This window comes from Varroa jacobsoni, unplaced genomic scaffold (genome assembly GCF_002532875.2).
Source record: "Varroa jacobsoni isolate VJ856 unplaced genomic scaffold, vjacob_1.0 scaffold_1425, whole genome shotgun sequence".
Classification (NCBI taxonomy): Eukaryota; Metazoa; Arthropoda; class Arachnida; order Mesostigmata; family Varroidae; genus Varroa; species Varroa jacobsoni.
Window position 1 is genome coordinate 349225 of NW_019214327.1, and position 24060 is coordinate 373284.

The 24060-nt window shown below is 38.3% G+C and overlaps 1 protein-coding gene across 3 annotated transcripts in view; it reads left to right on the forward strand.

The window, feature by feature from the left end:
* The window catches only part of LOC111269943 (BMP-binding endothelial regulator protein), a 118379-nt gene extending 95364 nt beyond the window's left edge, over window positions 1-23015 (forward strand). For all 3 annotated transcript variants that reach the window (XM_086972297.1, XM_022849872.2, XM_086972298.1), the window contains 3 exons: window positions 11676-11840; window positions 15769-15926; window positions 16184-23015. In XM_086972297.1, coding sequence (XP_086828423.1) covers window positions 11676-11840; window positions 15769-15926; window positions 16184-16550 — 690 coding nt within the window. In that variant the 3' untranslated portion in view covers window positions 16551-23015. The remainder of the gene's footprint in view (window positions 1-11675; window positions 11841-15768; window positions 15927-16183) is intronic.
* Window positions 23016-24060: the final 1045 nt, after the last annotated feature.

Here is a 24060-nt window from a genome sequence, read left to right on the forward strand (position 1 = left end):
TATATGAAAAAACAAATGATTTTTCCTTCAATAAAACAAAAGTTTCACTCGAATTGAAGAAATTAATTTCTTTATGTTTCGTTACGAACCCCCACGACCTTCTGCCATCTGTCAGCCGATTTATGCATTGCTTCTTGACAAAAATGTTTGGTTTAAAAATGTTTTCCTGTCCTACATCCGATATTGCCATTAATCATTACCTCAGATGGCCAGCTCCCAGCTCAAAACGAAGTGTGCCTACGCTTAGTTTCAAACCTGAAAGAAGTTCCAAATTTGGTACTTAAGAACTCGCCCAGCCAGATTTTCTTTTTCAGTATCAGATATAGAGTTACTAACCTAATTTAGAGATAAAAAAAAAATATAAGAATTTATCGGGGCGTTGTTTGGAGAGCAAACCTTGTTTGGTGGCTGCGAAAGAATCGCCCACTTAAGCTCTTGCAAAGTCGCTTTTATAATCTTTGTATGTACGACCTGCCACGATCGTGAAGAAAGATGACTTTGTCTTATCTATTGGGTCTCTTCGGTTAGATGACCTCGTTCACTCCATGCAACTGGGCAGATCTATACAGATCTTTGTTAACCGTCTTGTTCTTCTATAGCATTTATCAACGTGTAACATCCTCCCGGTCCCACCAAGGGTAAATTATCGGTTTTTTAAAATGGAGATCTAGTTTAATTTCAAGTTCGGGCGTACATCTCGGACGAACTTATCTTTTTATTTTATATCGTCATGAAAATACCACTTCTTATTGGTAATAGTTCTGTATAGAGACCTATTACTGTGACTGCGTGTTGCTTCGCACCAGGCGAGGCTGTGTTTCTTTGTCATATGCACTCAGTTCATGGGGCACTCCAATTCCCAATGACTGAGTAAATCCCGTAAATCTAAGGTGCTTGTCTATAGTCATACGACCGCAGTTCATTTCTTTCTTAAATTTTTTTCTTTTTGAAATTACAAATTATTTGTCAATCATCTTTCTTTTAAAATGTCTCCAATCTGAGATATCCTTCTGCATTTTTCAGTTCAAAAAACCCCAAGCTGCTGCTCGACCTCATGTAAAAAGCGAGCTAAAATAGGTGTCGGAAATGCGCTTTTTCTTTCTCACTTGAAACTTTCGTTCTTGGAGCCTATGCTTGCATGTTTCACAGTAATTATAATGAACTTACAGACATGTATTTTAAAGGGCATACAGAACCAAACTATTAGTAAAAAGAAATAGATACACTGGAGGTAAACCGAAAATAGTCATTTTCTGACTGTCTATATACATATTACCGAAAGTTATTGACTTTTTTTAAGCCCAACATTAAAGTAAATACCGCGTATATTTTCAGATCATATTACTAGACTAAGTATGCGATATTCTGGTCAATGCGCCATTTTTTTGTACCACCACAGTTCCATCTACGAAGATCTCCTGGTCCATTTTTTTCAATCGGTGGTTATAGGTAAAGGTCCAAATCAATCGTTTTTTCGGGCAACAAAAGTTCATAATGGAAGATACTTTTTTAATCCCATCGACACATAGCATCCCCTTCTTTAGCATTAGTCTGCACCTCTCCACAAATTGTGGAGTATTTTATTTTTTATATTTGTTGTTTGTATATTTTTATATTTGTTTTATGTTGTATACATTGTTGTTGTATGTGATCCATTTTTCACCAATCGTGACCGACCACTCTAAAACTGGCTTGATTTCGTCACGTTTTCGGAGAGTTTTGTAAATGGAAATATTTTGTGTCCATTCGTAACCGGTCGAGGAGGATCTCTTGTATCTGAAGCACTAAAACGAATGCGACAAAACCATCTTTGTGCCATTTTTTCAGATGTATATCTTCATCGTGATGGAATGATAGCGAATATTATTAGTATTCAAGGCGGTCTGTCTCGGGTCTAAATAAAGGCATTCTAACAATTTTAGCCCATCTACTGTTAAATGACACTAATGTCGATTTGACTTAACTCAAATTACGTAAGATATTTGCCTCTGAAGCCATCCGGCTAGTAAGGCAAAACTTTTTCGACATACCTATACAGTGGATAGCTAGATAAGCATTCGTAGACAGGCTGAATCTTAGACAATCATGTGTGATGACTGATGCAACTGGAAACACAAAACAATTGTAGCATTCAAGTTGAATATAGTCGTTGGTCGAAACGTTTCTGATGAGGGAATGTTTACAACACAGTCAGAGCAAACTTGGTTACTTCGCACTTAAACGGGTAGCTTTGGTAACCCAGAGTAACAGTCGCCTAGCACAATAAGAGCCACGCTTGCTTTGCTAAACAAATTCGTCAGTGATGAGCAAGGCCATTCGAAAAAAAAAGATGACAGCTATCACAGGCCGTTTGCCGAAAACATAGTCTGCCTTATCGAGTCGCAAAAGGGTATAACAAGCTCCCAAAAAGGTTTAAGTCAGCTTAAACTAATTGGATGACGAGATTTTTCTGTTCGCTTTATAATCTTCACGTTAGGCCTCGTTTGGTGAGCAGGAACGATCATCGAAGTCTTCAATTATAAGGTTTTACGATTCCGACCATGTAAACGTCAACACACAAAAGGCAAATGGAGCATAATAAGCAAGATTTAAAGGGTGAACTAATTTGATGCACAAATTTCCGCTGATTTTCTGAATACGCATCAGCAGCTCCTATAGCTACCATTTTTCTTCATAAAGCCTTTATCATGATCTATCAAAGCTTGACGTAGCAATAACTGGCATATTTGCTGTTCATGATTACTATATGCTAAAGGATAAGTAGCTTCCTGACTACTTTGAAATCTTGCTCTCGGAGCTTTTTGTCAGGGTTTTCAAAGCCAGAGAGGTGTACATGCTGTTGTCATCGTGCAACAGTAAGATATTTACCAACCACACTAAGAATGCATGGGGTAGTCTAAAGTTGGGCCTAGAGATAATCTGACTCACCAGCACAAGTCTGAGTAATAGGAATAGTGATAAATGCACCAATTGCTTCTCTTGCTAGATTCCCCAGACTACCCATATAGTCCTCGTAATAACCCCCAGGGACACGCGATGCTCTGGGTTTGAATGTGGGCGTAGATATACTTCGTCTCGTGTTGAGAGCCAGCCGTTTGATTGAACCGTCTGACGGCGATGTCGGACGTAGAAATTGAAATATTCTGACTGCTCGTATTATGCCTCTTACTCTGACAAGACCTTGAAGCAACGCTAAACGGTGTGGTATGGAGAAAATGTGTCTTTTAGGGAGGTCTACAAAATTTTCGACGTTTGATAAGGATTGTTGAAGCAACCAGTAGAAAAGAAACCCTCGGCGTTGCTACAGTTTTCAATGTATATGAATATAACATGAACTTTTCGCTTGGAACTTTTGCCAAAATACTTTTAGATGAACAAAAAAAGGTTAAAAACTTTACCGTGAAAACCGCTAATGGCTTTTTATCGAAATTCAAAGAACGGCGATAGCCACACCTTAAACGAGCAAGTAAAGGCCTAAATGTGCGCAAACTTAAGAAAAAACTCTTATTAGAGTGGGATGCTGGGTAATAGGCCGCCCTCGGAGAATTACAGGGCAAAATCGAGCTCAGCCTAAGACCTTTTAAGAAACGCTTCGGGGCCGTGGTCCGGCACCGAACATCAAAGCGTTGCTAATCAAACGCGATGATAGCGCAATGAAGTATTATTTTTAGTTCACCTTGAGCGAAGAAATGCTGACCGTGTTAAAAGCAATTCGTTTTTCTGAAAGAACCATAGGTTTAGTTATCGACCCACAATATCGCTCTAACAAAAATTAAAGAATTGCTTACCTACAAGGAATTTAAAAGCAAGAAAGTTTGCTGTATTTATCTCCTGCGGAATTGAATAGGGTCTACCGGGCGACTACAAGCATGCGGACGCCTTGTCTCCCACAAGAGCTGGAGCAACCTTCCCCTATGGCCCATAAGAACGTTTAATATATGCTCGAAGTTCTAGCGGATCAACGGAAACAATCTTAGCACTATACTATAATGACCCGCAGCCAAAAGAACACGACGGTTTCCAGTTCCAAAAGCTTTATTACGATTATTTTAGAACGGCATTTCAAGGCTCGTACGCCATTCTGCCATGATGTATCAAGTAGCCGAAGTTAAGCTTTTGTGAAAGACGTGTCGCTTGCGCCTACGCTTAGACTAATAACGTGCCGCTCGTATACGTTTATTCGCGAAGATGAAGGACAAAAGTGAACGGTTAAAGCAAAACATCTTTTATGTGGCTATATATTGCTGGACCAGGTATGTGTATATAACGACACGCAGAGACAGTAATTAGAGTACAGGAAAAGTCTTCATTAACATTGAAATCGTGGTTTACCTTTACCCAAAAAAGCAAAAATCCCGCGATTAGGTACTATCTAAAACAATTTCGTTACGAGTTGGAAGTTCGTATTGGTACGTACAGGCGATTAGAAATACGGAACGACCTAATATTGGTGAAAGATCATAAACAGTTTTAGAAAGATAACAGTGTGGCTGTACAACGAACGCCAATTTTTTCAGTACGCAATTTCTTCAGAGCGGATATTTCCAATAATGTAATTGGCCATTCAGCGATTTAAAACACTAAAAGTCTAGGTGGAGTAGTGAAGAAATGTTGAAACTATCGAAAGTAGTGGACAGAAGATTTATGGGCCTGACAGTTTGTGTGAACCTGTTTCGTGAAACCTTTACGTTGCTACTTACTAACGATTTAATAGTCTGATTTCTAATAAATTCGATAATTACGAATCTTTTATCTTATGATATCGAAATTCGAAGTTTTAACATCTGTACGGTACTTTGCCGACTTCATCATTGTCTAAAATTGCTCAATAATAAAATGTTATTTTTATATATTTTTTTTAAAACAGAATGTTAGTCTAGAAGTACCCACATCACAGTTAACACAACGATGTACTTTTGTCATACAGTCACAATATTAACTCCCTGGAAGTTCCACACGTCACTTGGTCTTCTTATTATTATTTGGATTGTGCGCCTATCGCAGGAAAACTAAAATGCAATTTCTAGGAATAGCTGATTCGTGCGATCTCGTCGCATATGCATCATCGTGAAGAATACCATTGTATCATGCAAATGAATGGTGGATGAATGCTTTTACGACCGCTGCATGTATATCTATACCACGGTATCGGCCGAAGTGCATTCATCACGCTCATAACATATTTTTGTATTTGCGAATAGAAGTATTACGGTACTCCAACAGTACCGCAGACAGCTGTTCCGCGGCGCTCGGATTGTTCCCTTAGCCAGATCGGCCTGAAGATAACCGACGCAGGAGTAGCTTGTGTTGTTCGTAAGGATAACAATAACGGCGCCTTGAGATGCTGCTTACTGATCAGGGTATCCTGCGCAACTTGCTTAGTCACACGGAAAGTCGAGAAGAGTCGGATGAAATGAGTCCACGACAGTTAAAATGTATGTTGTCGGTCGACGGGAAACTCGGAGCGGGCCCGCAAAGCTCAAGTCCACTTTGATAGAAGACCAGGTTGGTAAAGGCGTCCTATGGCAAATGAGGCAGTTTGGAAGAAGTACCGGCTTCACACACAAATGCTCCTTATATCGCTCTTTCCGTCCGGAAATATCGCTCTTTCCGTCTGCCTGTACCTTAAGTACCGGAATGGCCTTCATGGCGCGCCAAAAGAACTTATTTACTACTTGGTTTGGCGGAGCAGCACAAGACTCAACTATTCTCCTCTTTCTTCGAATGAAAAGAAAATAACGGTCTCGCCTCATTGGAGCATGCTCATCGCCCACACCCAATTAGAAGTACTTATTTGATGTGTGATAATCAATGGCATCGCTGCGATGTCTCCCTTAAAGTGGAGAGCTACATGCAAGACATTCCATTCGCATTTCAATTTGTCGTCTTTTGTGACGGATGATTTTAAACCCGTATTCAAGCAATTTCAACGCTCAGTGAGCTAGCTTCAAACAGAGGCTAGACTTGCTTTGCAAGTGCTTCGGTGCTCCGCTGCGTGAGCACATTAGTATATTCGTTTGAAGCGTTTTTCTGCCCATAATTACGATGGTGTTAATGTATCCGATTGTGTATGTATGTATACCCAGCAATCCGGTGATGCACCTGGGGGTTCATAGAGGGATGCCGTAAAATAAGCTTAGTCACGAGAGATTTTTTAGCTGCTAAAGCATTTTAGTAGGACTATTTAAGTTGAAAGGGCACTTTAAGGTTAATAACTAACATAACGGCTTACTGACATGTGCGGTTTTCAACAAAGTGTCTGTGATAACGTAACAGAACAAATAAGGTCGAAGGTTGACTTATCAGCGTTGAGCTTCAATGGTGTCTACGGCGATTTTCACTCGACCCGAGATAATGTCTCGGGCGGAAACGCGGTGGCTTAAATAAGTGACCTTACGCACGGCGAATCCTTGAAGTACCCACTGGCGATGCTTATAGTGGATATAATTCGCCGACGATGCTTGGAGATGTTCTTTAAACCCTATGAGAAAAAACGATCTGAATTTTCTCTATCTTGTTTAAGTGATGTCATCGTTCAATATATGTGAGGTGTCTCATGGCCTCGTGCTTATAGAAAAGCTGATTAATCCAGATAGTAATTAATCCAGGTAGTCTAAACTGCATCCAACAGCGGCCTTTTTATCGCAGCGAACATGTTTTCATCCGCAGTTTTTGGTACTGGCAGAAATCTGTTTATTTCGACAACAAAACAGCAAATTGGTTATGGCGGAAAACCGTATGGTGTTTTCGCAAATTGAACCAAGATCTTTTCGCACTGAGCAAAGCGACAACGAGATTAAAAACTTTCTGCTGTGTTTGAAACCGACAATCTGCGTTATAGCCAATTTCCATAAAACTTTTAAACGATCCATGAAAGGTTTCCATAAAGCAGATTAGAAAATCTTCTATAAAGTTTAAATTCAAGGAGCTCAGATATGAATCCAAATGGCTTGAAAAGCCATTTTTGATACGCCTGATTTTTTGTACAAAAATTAACAACCGTTCAGAAGAGAATAATATTTAATATCAATTAAATTATTTAGATAATTTTTTGAATTAGTTCTTTTGGGACATTTTCGGCCTCTTTACTTTTTCAGGCTCCTTGGCCATTTTGAGCCCTTATATTTCTGAGGCTTGCCATAAGCCCAAGATTTCATTGCGCAATTGTTATACGTAGAATACTGATTGTTTGTATCTTTTAAAGCTACACTTTAACCAAAGTACGCCTACCAATATTTAAAGGTCTTTATTATCTATTAAAAACATATTTGCGTGTTTAAGAAAGAATATATTGAAAATGAGTAGTTATTTAGATCCCGTACTAAAGATATAATCGCGATGAATGGTGGTTGCATTGAATAAAATTAATTGTAAAAAATAACACTTCCAATACATGCAGGAATGTTGCATTTGTTTCAATCTTAGAAACAACTCACCAGGGAAACTCCCTGCTTAGAGGCACTACTCAGCATATATTGTGGTGCTGCAAGCATTATGAATCAACGAACAGATACGTGTCTATGGCTATGTAAAATCAGATCTACCAGCTAACGGCAGAACTAACCCAGTTTACTTTGGTAGCAACGGTGATGTGGCTAGCAATATGGAAACGTTGGTGAACCGGGTAGTAGGTCACCTCACAGGGTATTGTAGGTTTACAAATCTTACTCGAAGAAATGGGCGCCTATGTAAGTATCGTTGGACAAAATGCTGCCAACAATACGATACCTGTAATAACCGTCTTGTGCGTGATATGGCTCACGTACAAGGAAAGCGGCTACATTAAATGTCTTCGATAATGTAGTATTGGATGGTTTTCCTCCAGAAACAGCCGGGGCTAGCCCGTTCGTTTGCTATTGCAAGAGGGGCAGGGAAATTTTCTAAACATTTCTATATGCGAAACCGGAACCGTTAGATAAACTAAGGATCAAGCTCGAACGTTGAAATATTCATAAATCGAGATCGAGTTTCGATGGTACTTTTCACGCTGAAATCTTCTAATTTATACGTGTGTCACAATCCGGATTATGCTAACTTCAGATTTCACATAACAACAAATAAAGCTGTCGGTGTTCGTTGGGCCGAACATGTTTAACATGTCGAAAAGAATCTTTATGATAGGTCGATATATTTTCATTTACTCGGTTCTGATAAAAACACTAATAAAGACAAATAACGTTCTTGGTGAAAGGGATGAAAATTTCGCGGACGGATGAAAGGTTTCTATTACAGAGCCACGCCGAATTACTCACAAGCTGGGGATACTGGGGGTCGAGAATGGACCCGTGCAAGCAGTCGTAGTACCCCAGCGACCACTACACTGAACGAACAAAACAAGAGCCTTTAAGGAATGCGGATTGGTAGAAAGGGTATCCATGCAACACTTGGAACACGACTGCTATCGGCGACGACTAGGAGAAATGTACGGAGACTCTATATCTCAGAGATGTGCCTTAATGTACAGAAAAAAATGCTATTGAAGACTAAAGCATCCAGAGCGATATGCACTCTATACCATTCAAGAAAATGACAGCTTGCAGCCGTTGAAGTGCTTGACGTGAATCACTATAACATGATGTAACTATGATCTGTACGATAGCGAAACCGAAATCTTGGCTCCGCTCCGCGGGAATGTAGCTTTAGACATTCTCCACCGGTATTTGCAACCTATGTTTTTAAAAATAAGAACACGGCTGCCTGGAGAAGAAGTAACGTCAGATGACTTAAGGCGAAATGACTTCTTTGAGGTATTCCACAAAGACAAACTATTACATGAAGAATGAGTTGTTATACCTGTGAGAAGTGAAGTATTTTTTCATCCGAAATTGATATGAAACCCTTTTGGCCCAAAATGATTGCGTCTAGCATCACAAATAGACTTTGTGTCAATTAACTTACCGTTTAAACTACGTGCTAGCATTAATTGGAAAAGAAATTAGAAACAGAAACAAAATATGACAATTCTGCAGTTGTTTCGCATCATTTAAATCTTTCGTGTATTGACCAGGCATACTCGACCGAGGGCACACTGCACATACTAAAAGCAAGGACAAAGAAACTCAACCAAGTAATATTTCGCAGCTCCTAGGGGATCGTACCGACATATTACAAACACGACCTTTTTCCGCGACATTGCATCGCTGACCTGAGTCTCAAAGGTTGAGACGCTTTCTAAACTGATCGGCTTGGAACTACTTCTTAGTAAAAATTCTGCATCTCCGTAGACGATGAGCAAAGCTATCGCCAAAAATCAACTATGCAAATTGAAAGTATGTTGCAATAAGAGCGAATCCGGACCAAATAAAGTGGGGCATGTGCTTTAACAGCCGCCGATGTGAACAGTATATACGAAAATGTAAGCGTACGCACGCCTTCAAACTGACAGTATAATAATAAGTTAACGAACATTTATGCATCCGTCACTAGAAGAAAAGTGTGATTAAAGTTTTTTCCAAGTGATCAGAAAGCAAGAAGTATTCAGAAAATGTATACGAAGCACATGCACATTCATAGTGACAACTTGAAAATAGTAACTGCAAAGGACGCATTGAGTTTTTTAGGCGTAGGAAAGCGCAGATACGCAGTACTCTCTCCGAATCCACATCTCTTTCGAACGACGAATTGCTGCGGCTCAATTGTCGGATATAGCGGATCCCCGGCTGCTTCGTAAAGACCCCCCCCCCCCCTCAGATTCCCTCCACGTTCATGATGTGCATGTCAGCGCAGTGAAGAGAGTAAAGCAGCTGAAGAAACTGGAGGTCAAAAATGCTGAGACTTCCGCCACACTTATAGAGCTTGAAATCTTAATTTACACATCTTTTCATTAATTTCACCTATTGCAATAGTGTTGTGCTTGGTGCATAGAAGCTTGGGCCTACCAACAAAGAACGGTATCACTATGTCGTAGTAGCATGCAAACTGTTAGAAAATATTATGTATACTGCTGTAAAGATATTACCCAGCCATTATTGGAAACACAATTGTGATGAGCGAAATTCATCATTATGGCTTAATGTTTCGAGGTGGTTTACATCAACGTCAAATCAACGTTCAAACGATTCACCCACTTGAAGTTTTATAAGATCCTTTTCCAGCTTGACGTCGGCAATCTCCTAATGAAATAGATATACGATTATCTTAGCGGCCGTACCTTGGGTCAATTGGAAATAGATATCGATAGAGCCATCCTGGTATCCCTCGTGTATACTTTGTAAACGAATTCAGTAATGTACGTATTACACCCTGCCAGCGTTTGTCAAACGTACGACGTAAATATTAATGCTGGAACCAACAGAGACGCGTGCGATTTAGTCTTGCGAGATAAGCTAGACAAGTTTTCCGAATGGACTTATAGATTAGGTTTAAAATGTGCCGTTCTGGTACTAATCATGTATACCATATTGGCAGATCTAATTTACACAGTTTACACAGGCTATCTACGGTTGTCGCAGTCATCACTTTAAAAATATATAGAACATGTAACAGATACATTGTTTCACTGAACCACTCATAACATGTGGAGCATGCATATAGTGTCCAAGAGAAAAAAAGTCGCCGGAAGCCTTAAGAACTGAGACACGTACGCAAAACAAGCTGCTCCCGAATGGGGGAAAAGAGCTAAAACACTGACTAATTTCTATTAAATTTAACGTTAGTAGTACGCAAGCGTTCGAACGACTAAATTCAAGTCAAAAACGGTGGTTTTTTTGACATGATTGAAACAACTTGCACAGCTCACATTTTACTAAGATTTGTGCCCCAAAATTATGCGGAAACAACCTATTACTGCGCGAGCAATTGTAAAACAGTATGTAAAAAAAGTACCATTGTAACAAAACGTTTAAGTAAAGTGTATGATTCGTACTGTTACTAAACGCGGTCTTAGAGTTTAACAACGAATGGAAAATGTTGCGAGCTGCATTTAGTCGGTATCGGATAGCCTTTGATAGATTCTTTTCATGATCGTAATAGTCTATTTACCTTACGGGCTTACGGTAAGCGTTACGAAAATAGATGTACGCTTGAGCAGGAATTTTCGGATGTGCAGGTATGTATGGACTTGAGCGCAACCACTCGGAACAAGCAGATCCGATAATGGCTTAGAGTCAAACAAAGCTCAACAATGTTATAAGTAGATTTGACACTTCATACAACTTAGTCAGACGCATAGAACAATTCCAGCTCATCAGTAACAAGGAATATCGAAAGATTCAAGTTAGAGAGGAACTTCCAAATTAGGCAAGAACTAACGACAACATTCTCAGTGACCCTTCACCATCATAAAAACAAAAAAATGTTTCTTTTTTTTGTTAAAACAAACGTCAGGTGGTGTCTAAATCCAATCGAGCATTACACATATAACCCAGGTGCCATTACGAAATGTCTGCATAATGGCGGTTTCTACGCTATCAGTAAGGTTAAAGTTTAGAGATAGTATTGTGGCCTTGTTCTTTGCCCTCACGGAAATGTTGGGCACGCCGATAATACAAACAAGACATAGTCAGGACGAATGAACAGTGATTAAGCTTTATCCAGGACAAACTAATTTTCCTCGAAAATGCGAAAGAAAGCTACAGCTTAAAATACACAAAACGTAGTATCGACTAAGGGATAATATTTTTTATTGTAACTGGCCGTATTTTCCGCTATGTCTTTGTTTGCACAAAATATTTCAGTTGCTTTGGAATGGGGACAATTATGTTGAAGTGTCAGCATCGCCCAGTCTGAAGGGTTCCCTATGCGGACTTTGCGGAAATTTCAATGATAAGCAAGATGATGAGTACACTACAAAGCGTGGAGTCGTCGCTCAGAATGTCAATGACTTTGGATCATCTTGGAAGGTATATAAATATTAATGCACACCGATTATGAATGTTCCATGTGAAGTTCTAATGCCAAGTCAAATATATTTATCTGCAGCAGGTGATATTCTATTTGTTTCGTCTGTGAATAGAGAGTACACAGTACCTTTGCAATTTGTGTTCTTTTTAGAATTCCATATACTCGTAACAGCCGTCACAGCTAGCTACATTTATCTATTTTAAAAAAGTGACAACAAAATTTGAGATGATTGTAAAAACATACAAAATACTCAGATTTGAAGCCAACATTAGATTCCGTTCGCCTGAGTTTTTAGAGTAGCCGATTACGTTTTTTTAATTGTCCTAATTTTACCAACTTAACGGGTTAGAGTGGTGGCTCACCTAGATGGGCAGAGTTTTATTCAGATAACATTGCTAATTAGGCAGCTTCCGACTTTCCTTTTAACGTTCCGCTTTTAACGGAAAAATTTGGTGCGCACGTCTCTTTCAACGCAACGAATCACTGTTGGTGACATAGAGCTCGTTGTTTGCCCAGAGACACAGGTCTTCCATAATTTCTTCTATTCAGACATAATGCATCCTATTTATTTCATTATAAATAACACGTATGACGTCAAAAGATTCCTGCAGTGATCCAAGAATATCGATAACATGAATAATTTAGTGGCGTAACTAAGCACTGACTCAAGGACCATGAGCTATTTTTTAAATGAAAAAAAAACCTTAACTTTTCACTCATAAAAATTAGTCTATGACACTCTCGCGCTTAGGTGTATAGCAGTAAATCGTAATGCCACTTATATACCATTAATAAAAGGTCATTTGAACGTTGGGCAAACTGTTTGCTATGGGACGGTTTTGCTGTTGAAATTTGAACGAAGATCGATGGCAGCAGAGATTCATTTCAAATTGTCTAGAATCGCACAACCGTTTTATAAGAACCGACAAATAACATTATCTTATTATTATTATTATTATAACATATCTGAAGCATGCTACGCTTTCTACTGGCATAGTAAATGGTTCACGATTACTTGTACGCTATGCCATTTTAACAGAATAAGGTAAAAAATTAAACAATTTGAATGATAGTTTCTATCGCGAAAATTAAGCTCATTCAATATGGAGGAGAGAACAAAACAGGACACTATAGAACAGTATCATTTGTGTGCTTCTTAAAATAGTCGTTCTCAAATTTAGAAATTACATTTTTGGTAGGGTTTTTTGCTCACTTCTCCGTAGTACAATTACAAATAGAGCATTTTGAATGTTCAATTATTACGGTATATATTATTTAGTTAATTTCGGTATTATAATGTTGCCAGGATCTCCGCGGTAATTGATAGAACGCTGTCGTGCCAACGTTTCTTAACTTAATCCAGCTAATCTTAAATATTAACGCGAGGTGGCTAAGTTAGTTTTCGCGCAATACAGCCCGAACTTTCCATTATATAAAGAAAGGCCTCGTAATAGATTCGCAAGGTTTAAAAAACTCATAGTGAACGATGCCTTTGCTGGTCCGCTGAACATTTGTATAGCACTATTTCAGTTTTCGATATTTCGAGCCAGGCTAACTTTTGTTTCCCGATATCGTTTATTCGCTTGATTATCCTACTAGTTGCAGCTCTCACACAATCCGAGCTAAAAAGCTTTGTGCAGCGTAGCACTTTTCTAGCTTAAAAACAAACGATACGCAGTAGAATCTGGTTAAATCTAAGTTGAAGCTAGCACTACACCCTCATTCAAAGATGTGTCCTAAACATTTGAAGCGCGGTAAGTTTCTCTCACTTCGCGAAAGCCCTTAGCCGCATAAAAAAACACAGTTTTATTTAAAAAAAAAGTCACTTTCAAATGTGCACGAGGCTTTTTCAAGCTTATAATAAAAGCTAATATTGCTTTAAATTACTCTGCGAAGAATGCATCCATTACAAGCAACAATTGTTGAAGCCAGCTCACACTGTTAAAACCTTTTCGGTAAAAATAGTCATACTTATGTTCTTATCAATACAATAATCTGGGCTATTAGGAGGCTTGGTAGAAGGGATCAAAGATGCTGCTACTATTTTAGGTGTGTTTTAAACAACATTAGATTTACTTTTTCCTCAATTGACCGAGCTGAGGTCTGAAAGTAAGCGTTTCATTAATAACAGGCGTGTCGGCAACTACCAGTAGATGTAAGATTTCTATTCGAAATCAGTAGAAACGTTACTGTCTGACAATCCTAACCTTCTATCTATATGAAGGGAATATAGGTCCATTTGATATATTGAACTGGGCGGAGTTAATTAAATAACCTTTAGAAAGTTGAAAGACCTTTATGCCATGTAAGGTAAAACAAGGGGATATCGGTATTTGTATGACGTCTTATCCTTACTGAGAATAGCGTTCTGGGAGCTTCCCAACAACTGCGTACTCGTGTATTCAACTTCATGTCAAACTTCGTTTGTTCGAGGGAATCGGTCATAAAACAACTGTGCGCCACAGCTACTTCATGTCCTATCTATGCTGTAAGCGGGTTTTCTAATAATAGATTGCCTCTGCAGTACATAACCTGCGCGCAGCTCGTAATGAACCCACTTTTTCCGCATCTTTAATGCCTTCGTTACAATTCCATAACGTATACCTCGAAGAATTTTATGTTGAGGATTCATACGAACGTCACTTAATAATCGAAGTTGCTTTGTATGAATTTTTCTTTAATCTGGCCTTTGGGCTAAATATACAAGCTAAAAAAAGAAATTCAACGACAGTTAACAAATGCATTTATGTTAGAAAATGTTAAATACATCTGAGCTAGGAAGCGTGACTTAAATCAACTTGTAGCGGAAACTTGCTTTGCACTTATTAATCTGCCTAAGCAGGTACCATTGGAATATTTAACTTAGTTCAGTTGAAGTAAAAGACACCAATCTTCAGAAATACCTTAACTAGAAACTGCTAGGATGCTGGCATTTTTAAAAATACTGCTTCATTCGTTGGCTTCATTGTACATTATTATGGTAGGTTTCGCTATTTCAGTTAGAACCTATTTCTGTTATTTATTTACTGTTGCGGATTGATTAATCCATATTTAGACGTGTTTGTGTAAATTACGTATAGGCTTTCAACAACGGTTGGCGGAATACGTTTTTGACAACTTCATGATTAAAAATTATTGCTTATTACGTTATAATTGTAAGCGCTCTTATTTTCCATAAGCCATAAGCATTCCCCTAGACATTACTACGTTTAGTTTGAGGTACTTCTTCCTTCAGGCTTCAGGCCATATTACCAAAGCCTAAAAAGATTTTTAGTCTGTCCGCCAGGTTATGAAGCAGGTTTCAGCTACACATAGCGCGAACATATCGCAAAATAATCGTACCATATTTTACAGTTGCACTCTAAGGGGTGCATAGGAACCAACAAATCACTTCTTCTTTATATAAGTTTTTATATATATTTCTATACAAGTTTATAATGAGCGCTAAATCTATAAAATCAGCATCAAATTGATACTTTTAATAACTAATATTCCTCTACTAGTTTTACATATGTATGGCATATAGTGAAGTTGAAATGGTGGCTTCTAGGATCAGCAGCCATGGGCTTTTTTGCAAGCTAACGTAATTGTGGCCTCTTAGTACAGGCATGTGTCAAAAACGAGCAGTGATGAGAAAGTCAACCGATTTAAATTAACAACTAAGTATTTGCAAGACAAAATCTATGACTGTGGTGCCATTAAAGACGTTAGTATCCCCAAATAAATTGCTTAATCCAAGTTTGATCAGGTATTATATTTAATAATTCAGGCAAGGAGTTACTATTTTTAAGGCATTTCTTAACCATGATTATGGACGAGTGTCCAGGATGGTATCTCATTGTATTTGTTCTCCAAATTACTTTAACCCTTGGAGGGGTAAGAACTTCATCGTAAGTTACAGTTTATGTGAAATTATTCGTGTTAAAGGTTGGGCATCGTAAAAACTGTCTGCAACCCGTTCCGCATTCAGCGTGCAAAGACGAGGACAGGATTAAACGGCGAAGGAACGTTACAATATGCGGCAAATTGAAAGGAGGGCCATTTAAACCTTGTCACAAGCATGTCAATGCTGTCCCATACATACGGTGAGTGGCTGGATCATTGTGAGCGAACGGCATGTCCCAGAGATTGGAGGATTATAGAAAGTAGGAAAAACGGTAGTTTGCTTGAAAATAAGTTCAATTAGCCTTCTATTTCAATTAGTCAATTAGCAAACAACCGTGTCTTTGATTTCGGACCTAATCACCATGTAATTATTCATCTTTAGCAGATGCAGCGCAATCTATAGCTGAATGCTTAGACCTTGCACTCATAATAGTTTTTTTGTTCGTTCTGATGTCAGGGCGTGCCAACTGGATATGTGCAGCTGTGGTGCCGAAAATGGTCGCTGTTACTGTTCTGCAATGGAGGCTTACGCCCGCGAATGCGCCCGGGCAAACATTACACTCGCCCCACTGGCAGGTCCAAGCGTTAAAAGTGTCAGCGGCACTTGGCAGGAGCAGACAGGATGCCAGCATCACTGGTGTCCCGCCCATTCAACATGGACGCCATGTGGCGGTGTTTGCCGAAAAACTTGTAGAAACCATGTAAGGCAATCTGCGCCTCAATGCAACAAAAAGTGTGTGGCCGGGTGTCAATGTAATCCAGGACGAATTTGGCAGGACAACCGCTGCGTAAAGCCAAATGAATGTTTGCGTCGTCTAGGGTAAACATTTTTTGAGTAAAATGTGAGAGCTTTAGAAGATTTGTTGACGTTAACAATGCGGTTGTGGCTTCTAAATAATTTATTATTAGTGTGGGATGGAGTGTTGAAGCTTCTACATAATGCTGTCTATGTGACATCTTTAGTTCACGTGACTACCATGGCGCCCGTTCGGTGCGCCAGTAGCCCTGTTCCAAAGAGCGAACAAGAGGAAAAAGAGAAGCAGGCTTTGTGCAAAATCATGAAACGTTACTAAGATGAATCTTGTAATCCAAAACGTCATTTAATGATAAAGAACAGTAGCGAATTTATTAAAAAAAACGTGAATGCATAGTGTGCCTAATAACCTAATTAAGCCACAGCTCATCTGCCAAGTGGCATATGGTAGTTTCACTTCTCAAGAATGCTTATTATTTATATATTGTCTTTTTTTCTATTTCTTCCGATGTGACATTGATCTCCTCATTTTTTTGTGGTTCGAAAAATATTTACGATAACGAACCACTTAACTATAACTAGTAATGCAACTTATATAGGTACTAGAAAACGAGGTGTGATATAAATATACAATGATATAATATTTTTGACCCTACAGGAGAAACGTATGCTTTTTTCGTTTTCGCTAAGCGTGTCGCGGTCTCAGAACGCTTTCTGTCATCGGGTTTTCCCTTCTAGAATAGGTGCTCACAGGTTTAATATGGACATGAAGCGACCATACTCTGCTATATCATAGATTAGCCGTCGCCTTTCAATGAAAGTTCCCTGATACGTTTCTCCGAATATATTTATTTACCTGACTGTGTCTCATAGGTGAGTCGATGCCTCTAGGATGCAAGCCATATAATGTAAAAAGCAATGACAAGACTGGTAAAAGCGAATATAAAATGCCAAACTGCTAGCCTTAGGTTTGACGGCGCACAGGTGGTGATAGAGCAACCTAAGTAAGTGAGGAAACTAATAATAAAACATTTGTTTGTTTATTAGCATTACAACCAGCCGTGAATATGCGGAAACGTTTTGATATGGGTAAACTGTATAGTATGGACTTAATCAGATGTTTGATGTCCATTTAAAGAGTATTAATTATTGCATTCAATTACACTACATTTACATATAATTTTTGTCAATAATAGTTAACATCTCATAAGGTTTATTCATCTGGTAGTATTTTCTCGGTGAAAGATTTTACTATGCCTCTCTTGATAAAATATGGTACAATTAGCTTTGCTATCACAACCTCACGTTTGTTTATATAGACGTAAACATAGGCGAACATTGAATATAACATCGTAACACTTCAGCGTAAAATATGGATTTTTTTTTTAATAATGAATACTAAATATCAGGTAATAACATTATGAATTAGGTCTAGTTAATTAAGTTATTTACTTCTATTGGTAATTCAATTAAGTAATTCAACAAATTTTCGAGGTGTTGTGCCTTCGTTGGTCCTTTGGATATAAACACTCATACTGACTCATATCGTAATTGACATAATTGTACTTGATAGCCCTACGTTACACACCGCTTCGTATAAAAATTTATTGTTACATTTGTATGGTCTTGTAAATATAAGTACGACAGAGAGATGCCACAGTTCTAAATTGTGAAATATTTTTTTGAAGTATGACGCGAGCTATAGTATTATACTGGTTTGTTTATGCAGCACATTATGTCCCCCTGGCAGTCATTCTAAAACAACTAAGATTGCTATAGAAAAATAAAAGTTTGCAAAACGAGTTTATTTAGATTCTTTAGACGTTCTCACCCGCCTTCTCGGCTCTCGTATGAGTAATGTAAAGGTTATTGTTCCGCAGTCTATATGAAACGATGACCATTAAACGACAGATGGTGATATAATGTGCAGGTGTCATAGCTATTTGAATCGGGTGTCTTTAAGAGACTGAACACCTGATTAGCTATACGCCACCATGCTAAGGTGCCCACCAACCTTTGCTGGCGGACTAATGATTCGGGACTCTGAAGCAATATAGAACTTACCTAGAGCTCTTCTAGATTTTTTTTGAGGAATTTAATTAACATTAACAAACCACAAATCATCCGACACAGAATAATAATATTACATAATAATTAAAGGAAATAATTGATGGATTCGATAAACGAAAATAAATATAAGTGACGACCTAACAAGACTTTTTATGGAAACAAAATCTTAACGAATTAGTGAAATATTCTTTGTTGAGGTGAGTCTCGGCTCGGAGTGTCTCACAGCGTTCTGCTATGGGATCCGTTTAGACAATGCTTCCTGGAGCTAAATTATGATCACAGTTTAACTTGAGCTGATACAACAGTGGCTAGGTAATTGGTAAATGCATTTGCAGTAGTGGAAAAAGGTCAGCCATTCTTATGTTACTTGGCCAAATCAGAGAGATATAGCCGGCACCTAATAATATATCAATAGTGCATTTCAGTCAGTAAGACCTACGCATCGAAGTTTATTACTCAGTAGTCACGACCCCACAATTATTAACTACCTTTTCCACTTGATCATCTCATTTTCCGGCATGGGCATTTGCCAGCTGTACGTTGTGTGTGACGCTGATTATAGTAGCAACTAACACGATTGGTTGACTTTTACGCTTAGCCGAAGATAAACGGACATGCGCCGGCAGGTTCCCTAGTACTGCCTCATTCGAGGCAATTTTCCTAGAGTAATCTGTTAACTTTTTGTAGTCATTTCATCAGTGTTTGATTTCCATGAATTACGCTGAGCAGGGCACAAGCTGCATAGATTTCTTTATAGATCTACCCCCTATATCTCTACCCCTACGTATCTCGTTCTCCCATCAAAATGCTTAAACAGTACTGCTAGCGCGCTGTAATGATTTCAGTTTTAATTATAAATTTGTGCTGAATTTAAATTAGCGACAGCTCTTGCTCGGTAAGGGACCTACATTTTTGTCAGCGTCTGATTGTAGTTATATTTCTTTTATTTCAATGTTTGTATCACTAATCTCGTTACTTACAATGGTTGGTTGATTGCTTTACTAAAATAATTCCACTTTTCGATAGCAACGTCTTAGATAATATGCTACTTTATTGCGACCAATCCGTAAACGCACTGGACGTATTCTAATATACATACGTACATACGTACATACATACATACATACATATCTACAAACGTGCTCGCACCGAATCGACCAACCATGAGACTTATTCTAGTCTATTTGTCTTAGATATAGTTAGTTTACATATAGAGAAGGATATAGTCTCGATTCGTATTTTTTCTTTCAATGAAAAAACGTTTAAACTCATCCCTTTTGATAATCTTCTTGTCTTAATTTTAAGCAATTATGAGCATATGCTTTTTTCTCTTTCAATCTTTAGCTTGTCGAGCTTTCTTGTTTTGCTTTTCGCCTCACGACGACAAAAGACCTAAAACTCGAAACATAAAAAACGACTGCAGTACTCCCGTTACGCGCACCTTAATTAATCAGTGCAGTTTGGAAAATCTATCAGTTTCTAGTTATGCCCTTGATTTGAAAAAGAATGTTCATTGTGTCGTCTTCTGGCCATTACTTGCATCTTAAACAGTGAAGTTGCCGTGATTTCTCCACAGTAGCTTTAGTTTTTAAATTTAAAAATGCTTATTACGTAATTGCTGCGCAAGTTATAATAATAAACATAATAATAAACAATATCTTATATCCTAAAAACGTTTCTGTGTGCATTGGCGCACCTTTTAATAGTCAAAAGACCTATTAAATAAGATTAGTTTTTGGTTAGAGAAAATTTTGAAAGAGTATCACTTAGAAAAAAATTGCCCTAGTAAAAATGCTAAGTTTACAGGCAATTATGCTCCTCTACAAAGTGCGAGATAATACAAAAACTGAACAATGCATACACGTGTGTGTTGAAATTCGAAGCTGATTTTTAGGAGTGGTGAAAATCGTCAAGAGAAACATTCCTTTCTATGAAATTATTATTTTATTACTAAGCACCGGCATTTGTGTAATAGTTACATGATAAATTTCAAGTAAATTGATTAAAAAGAAAAAATAACGATAAATGTAATACCACTGATTTTTTAATTTATCACTCTAACTTGCGTTTGAGGTTCTATTTAAAGTTTTTCCTCATTGTTGCTTACCTGCTACCACCCTGTCAAGTCAGCTTCTCAGTTTTATTTGGTACGTCCAAGTACCGATCTGTCTAATGCAATGTTGAAGTTAGATGGTGTTGTGGCAAACCTTTTTCTCCATATGTGACTTTTCTATTGATCGTAAGCATGTTTATGCATACTCACCAGATTTTAAGTAGATCAACTTTTAGGAGCTGCAGGCTATCTTATCTGAATAACTACCTTTACTTATTTTCAATCAGCTGATTTAAAATCGATCACTTTTGCGCAAATATTGATCTTGTTTTCTTTCGATTTCTTCATTCCTCAGAGGATTGAGCCCGAATTATACAAAGTAAGATAAATCAGGTATAAACTAAGGTCGTAAGAAAACCGACTTATTTCCTTTACGATCGACAACTTGACAAACAATTGATTTGCTCTTCAAAAAACTGAAGTGCATAATCTTGTCATCGCCTCAAGCGAACTGGCATCTCTTTTTCTATGTCGGTTATTGCAACATGTGTTAAAATTTTGTATATACTAAGCGTCTGCTGAGCAAACAAAAGATCAAACATAAAAGCACTTCCGGGGCCGTAGGTCGAAGGGGAGCCATTTTCAGCGTGTTGTATAAATGGACTATCTGCTGGATTTGTAGCAGAATGATGCAGTTTTGCAGTGCTGCCTTTTTCTTATTTTTTAAAACCAAACCTATAAACATCTGGCGTTCGGAAATGACTTTGCAAGACTAATAAAAGCTTAAATAATTGATTGTACATATATTTCCGTTGATTTCTGTTTAGTAGAACCTGCCGGTATATATATTCATATTAATGTGAAATAACGGATTGGCAATCCAATACAGTGTCATTGATGGCTATTCTCGCAGACCTCTTTTTCTTTTAAATAATAGACTTGTTTGCAAGCCTTTGCGTTCAGCACGCTAAACTTCAATGCCGAGTGAAGGTCAGATTGACTTAATTGGCGACCCGCACTATCTTAATGTAACTATTAAATGCTGACGTAGTAATTCATGTAGCGGAGTATAGAAGAAAACGCGCATCGGTCGGCTGCATAAGTAAATGATTCACTGAACTAGTTTGGTTCGTTCGAGGCCACGTGTGTAGTTCCCATTCATTTGCGCAGATTATATTTGCACATTTTCATTCTGAAATAGAGTAGGTGGAGGTCGACTAAAGGAAGATCAACTATAAGGCAAACCTTTACAATAAGAACAGCAACTAGAAACTATTGTACTAGAACGATAGGTAGTGTTGGAGCTTGCCATTCGGTTTTCTTGCATCTCTCTTAATTAACAGGCTTTACCTGCAGGTTTGATCCGGAGCTCGCTGCTTTTAGGGTCTTCCGTTGCTGTAGACTATGGAATTAGGAAATATTCGTTAACTTAGTTTACTTCCTGCGGGTGAAGGATTGCAAAAGTTTGCCCACAGACCTGTTAATGGACATCATATTTTTACGTGTTTCGAGGTTACGTTTTTAAAAAGTGACTCTACTGCTTGCCTCAAAAGAAGATCGTACGTGTCGTAAAAAATGAAAATCATGTAGTCGAGGAAGACGAAATAAGGGGCGGACATGATTGTGGATAGGAAAAGAAGTATCCATTAACAGGTTCTTAATACACTCCGATCAAAGCACACGGTTTTTAGTTTGGTTCTTCACATAATTCTCTCATAACTAGATTTTGAATCGTTTAAAAGCATTCGGTGATTGGGGTGCGAGTCCAAACAATGCAGCAGTAGGTTAGAACAATTTACAGAGCAGGCCAGACAATTTAAACGATGAGTTTATCTCTGTACAAATTTGTCCAGCGCTGTTTGTAGGCAGCCCCAGGAACTGCAACAGCCCTCGAACCTTAACGTGATAAAGGATGCGACACAAGTCCGTATTTGCCAGTGATACTCGGCTGAGAGTTACCGAACCGATTCTCTTAAAAGGAAGTACATAATACGACTATCCAACTACACCGAAAGCAACGTTACAAAAGCACACGCAACTGCTCGGGCTGCAAACTCCGACAGAACTAAGTGATACAGATTTAGAAATTTCTAATAGATTATTAATAGTGTAATACATATTACGTTATTAAAGATACAATAATTAGCTGGTATGAGTAAACGCTGTTTCATGTATGTATATATATATATATATATATATAGATATATATGTATATATGCGTGCAGTAAAAAAGCAATTTGCAAAAAAGATGTGATGAAAGTCACATCTAAAAAAAAAATGAGTACATAAAGGGGCGTAGTCTCCAGAGGAACTAGAGACCAAGAAACAAAACAGAGCAAGTGATAGCAAATATAAAAACTGAAAAAAGCAACCCAATTCAAAAATAAAAATAAAACGCAATGTGTATTTTAATTGTTCGCGTTTTCCATTGAAAAAAATATTTTTGAAGCAAACGCATGCGTAGCCCTTTCGGATTTTAATGAAAGTAAGCATTTCACGAAAACGACAGCCAGCTCGTTATTACTAATGTTTCGAGCCTTTGGTTAAGCAGACCGTCAGAAATGTTTAGTCAAACTGGGACTTTTATAAATGAATTTTAGTACTTTTAAGTGAAGGATAAGGCAGGTATGAAAACGCTTCTTGCGTGTGAGGGTTAATGACAGTTCATTTATATGGAAATCGCCCTTCCGTGTAGTAATTTAGAGCCGATTAAACAATTTTATATATTTATTCCAGGTATAGATAAATTAGGTTCCTCGTAAAGATAACGACGAAGTCAATATTGCACTGTATGCATTTTTTAGGTTTTCGGATATATGCCCTAGATCTCAGGACAGCTCAGATCACAATATTCGACAATAGTAAGAGAGCAATGGACACACACCAGGTTCTGAAACTTACTTCTCGATCCCACATTTAGAATATGATATGACAGACCACATGTCGTTATTTCAAACGTACTTGATGAAAATAGGCAAGGTATACATGGCCAAATACGTCTTATACGAGTCAGGCAAAACAGATGGATTTGATATCCAACCTTCAATGCTTAGCTTTGCGCGACATACAACAGGAGCAGGCACAGGAATGACTACGGTGGGCGACGGTTAAAAGCATCGTCGAGAGTATGATACGGGAACAGGATGGATAGCATCTTAATCAAGAGACATATAAATGAAAAGAAAGCCGGGCTGGAAAGAAAACTGACTGAAGGCTAGACGAATATAGAAGAGAACTAGAAGGCTAGCAACCTTCCTACTGTTGCTAGAAGGACCAGGACTATGCGAGAAGCAGTGTTGGATCTTTATAGGGAGTTACAGTGGAGGATCGTGGTTTAGTGGCTACTAGCCAGCAACTAGGTTTTTAACGGTTCCAGAGGACCGTTGAGAGAGTCCCACGCTTGCGTCCCTATCATGGACCACTGGGAGAATAGCTCCAAGAGTCCCAGTTGCGCACA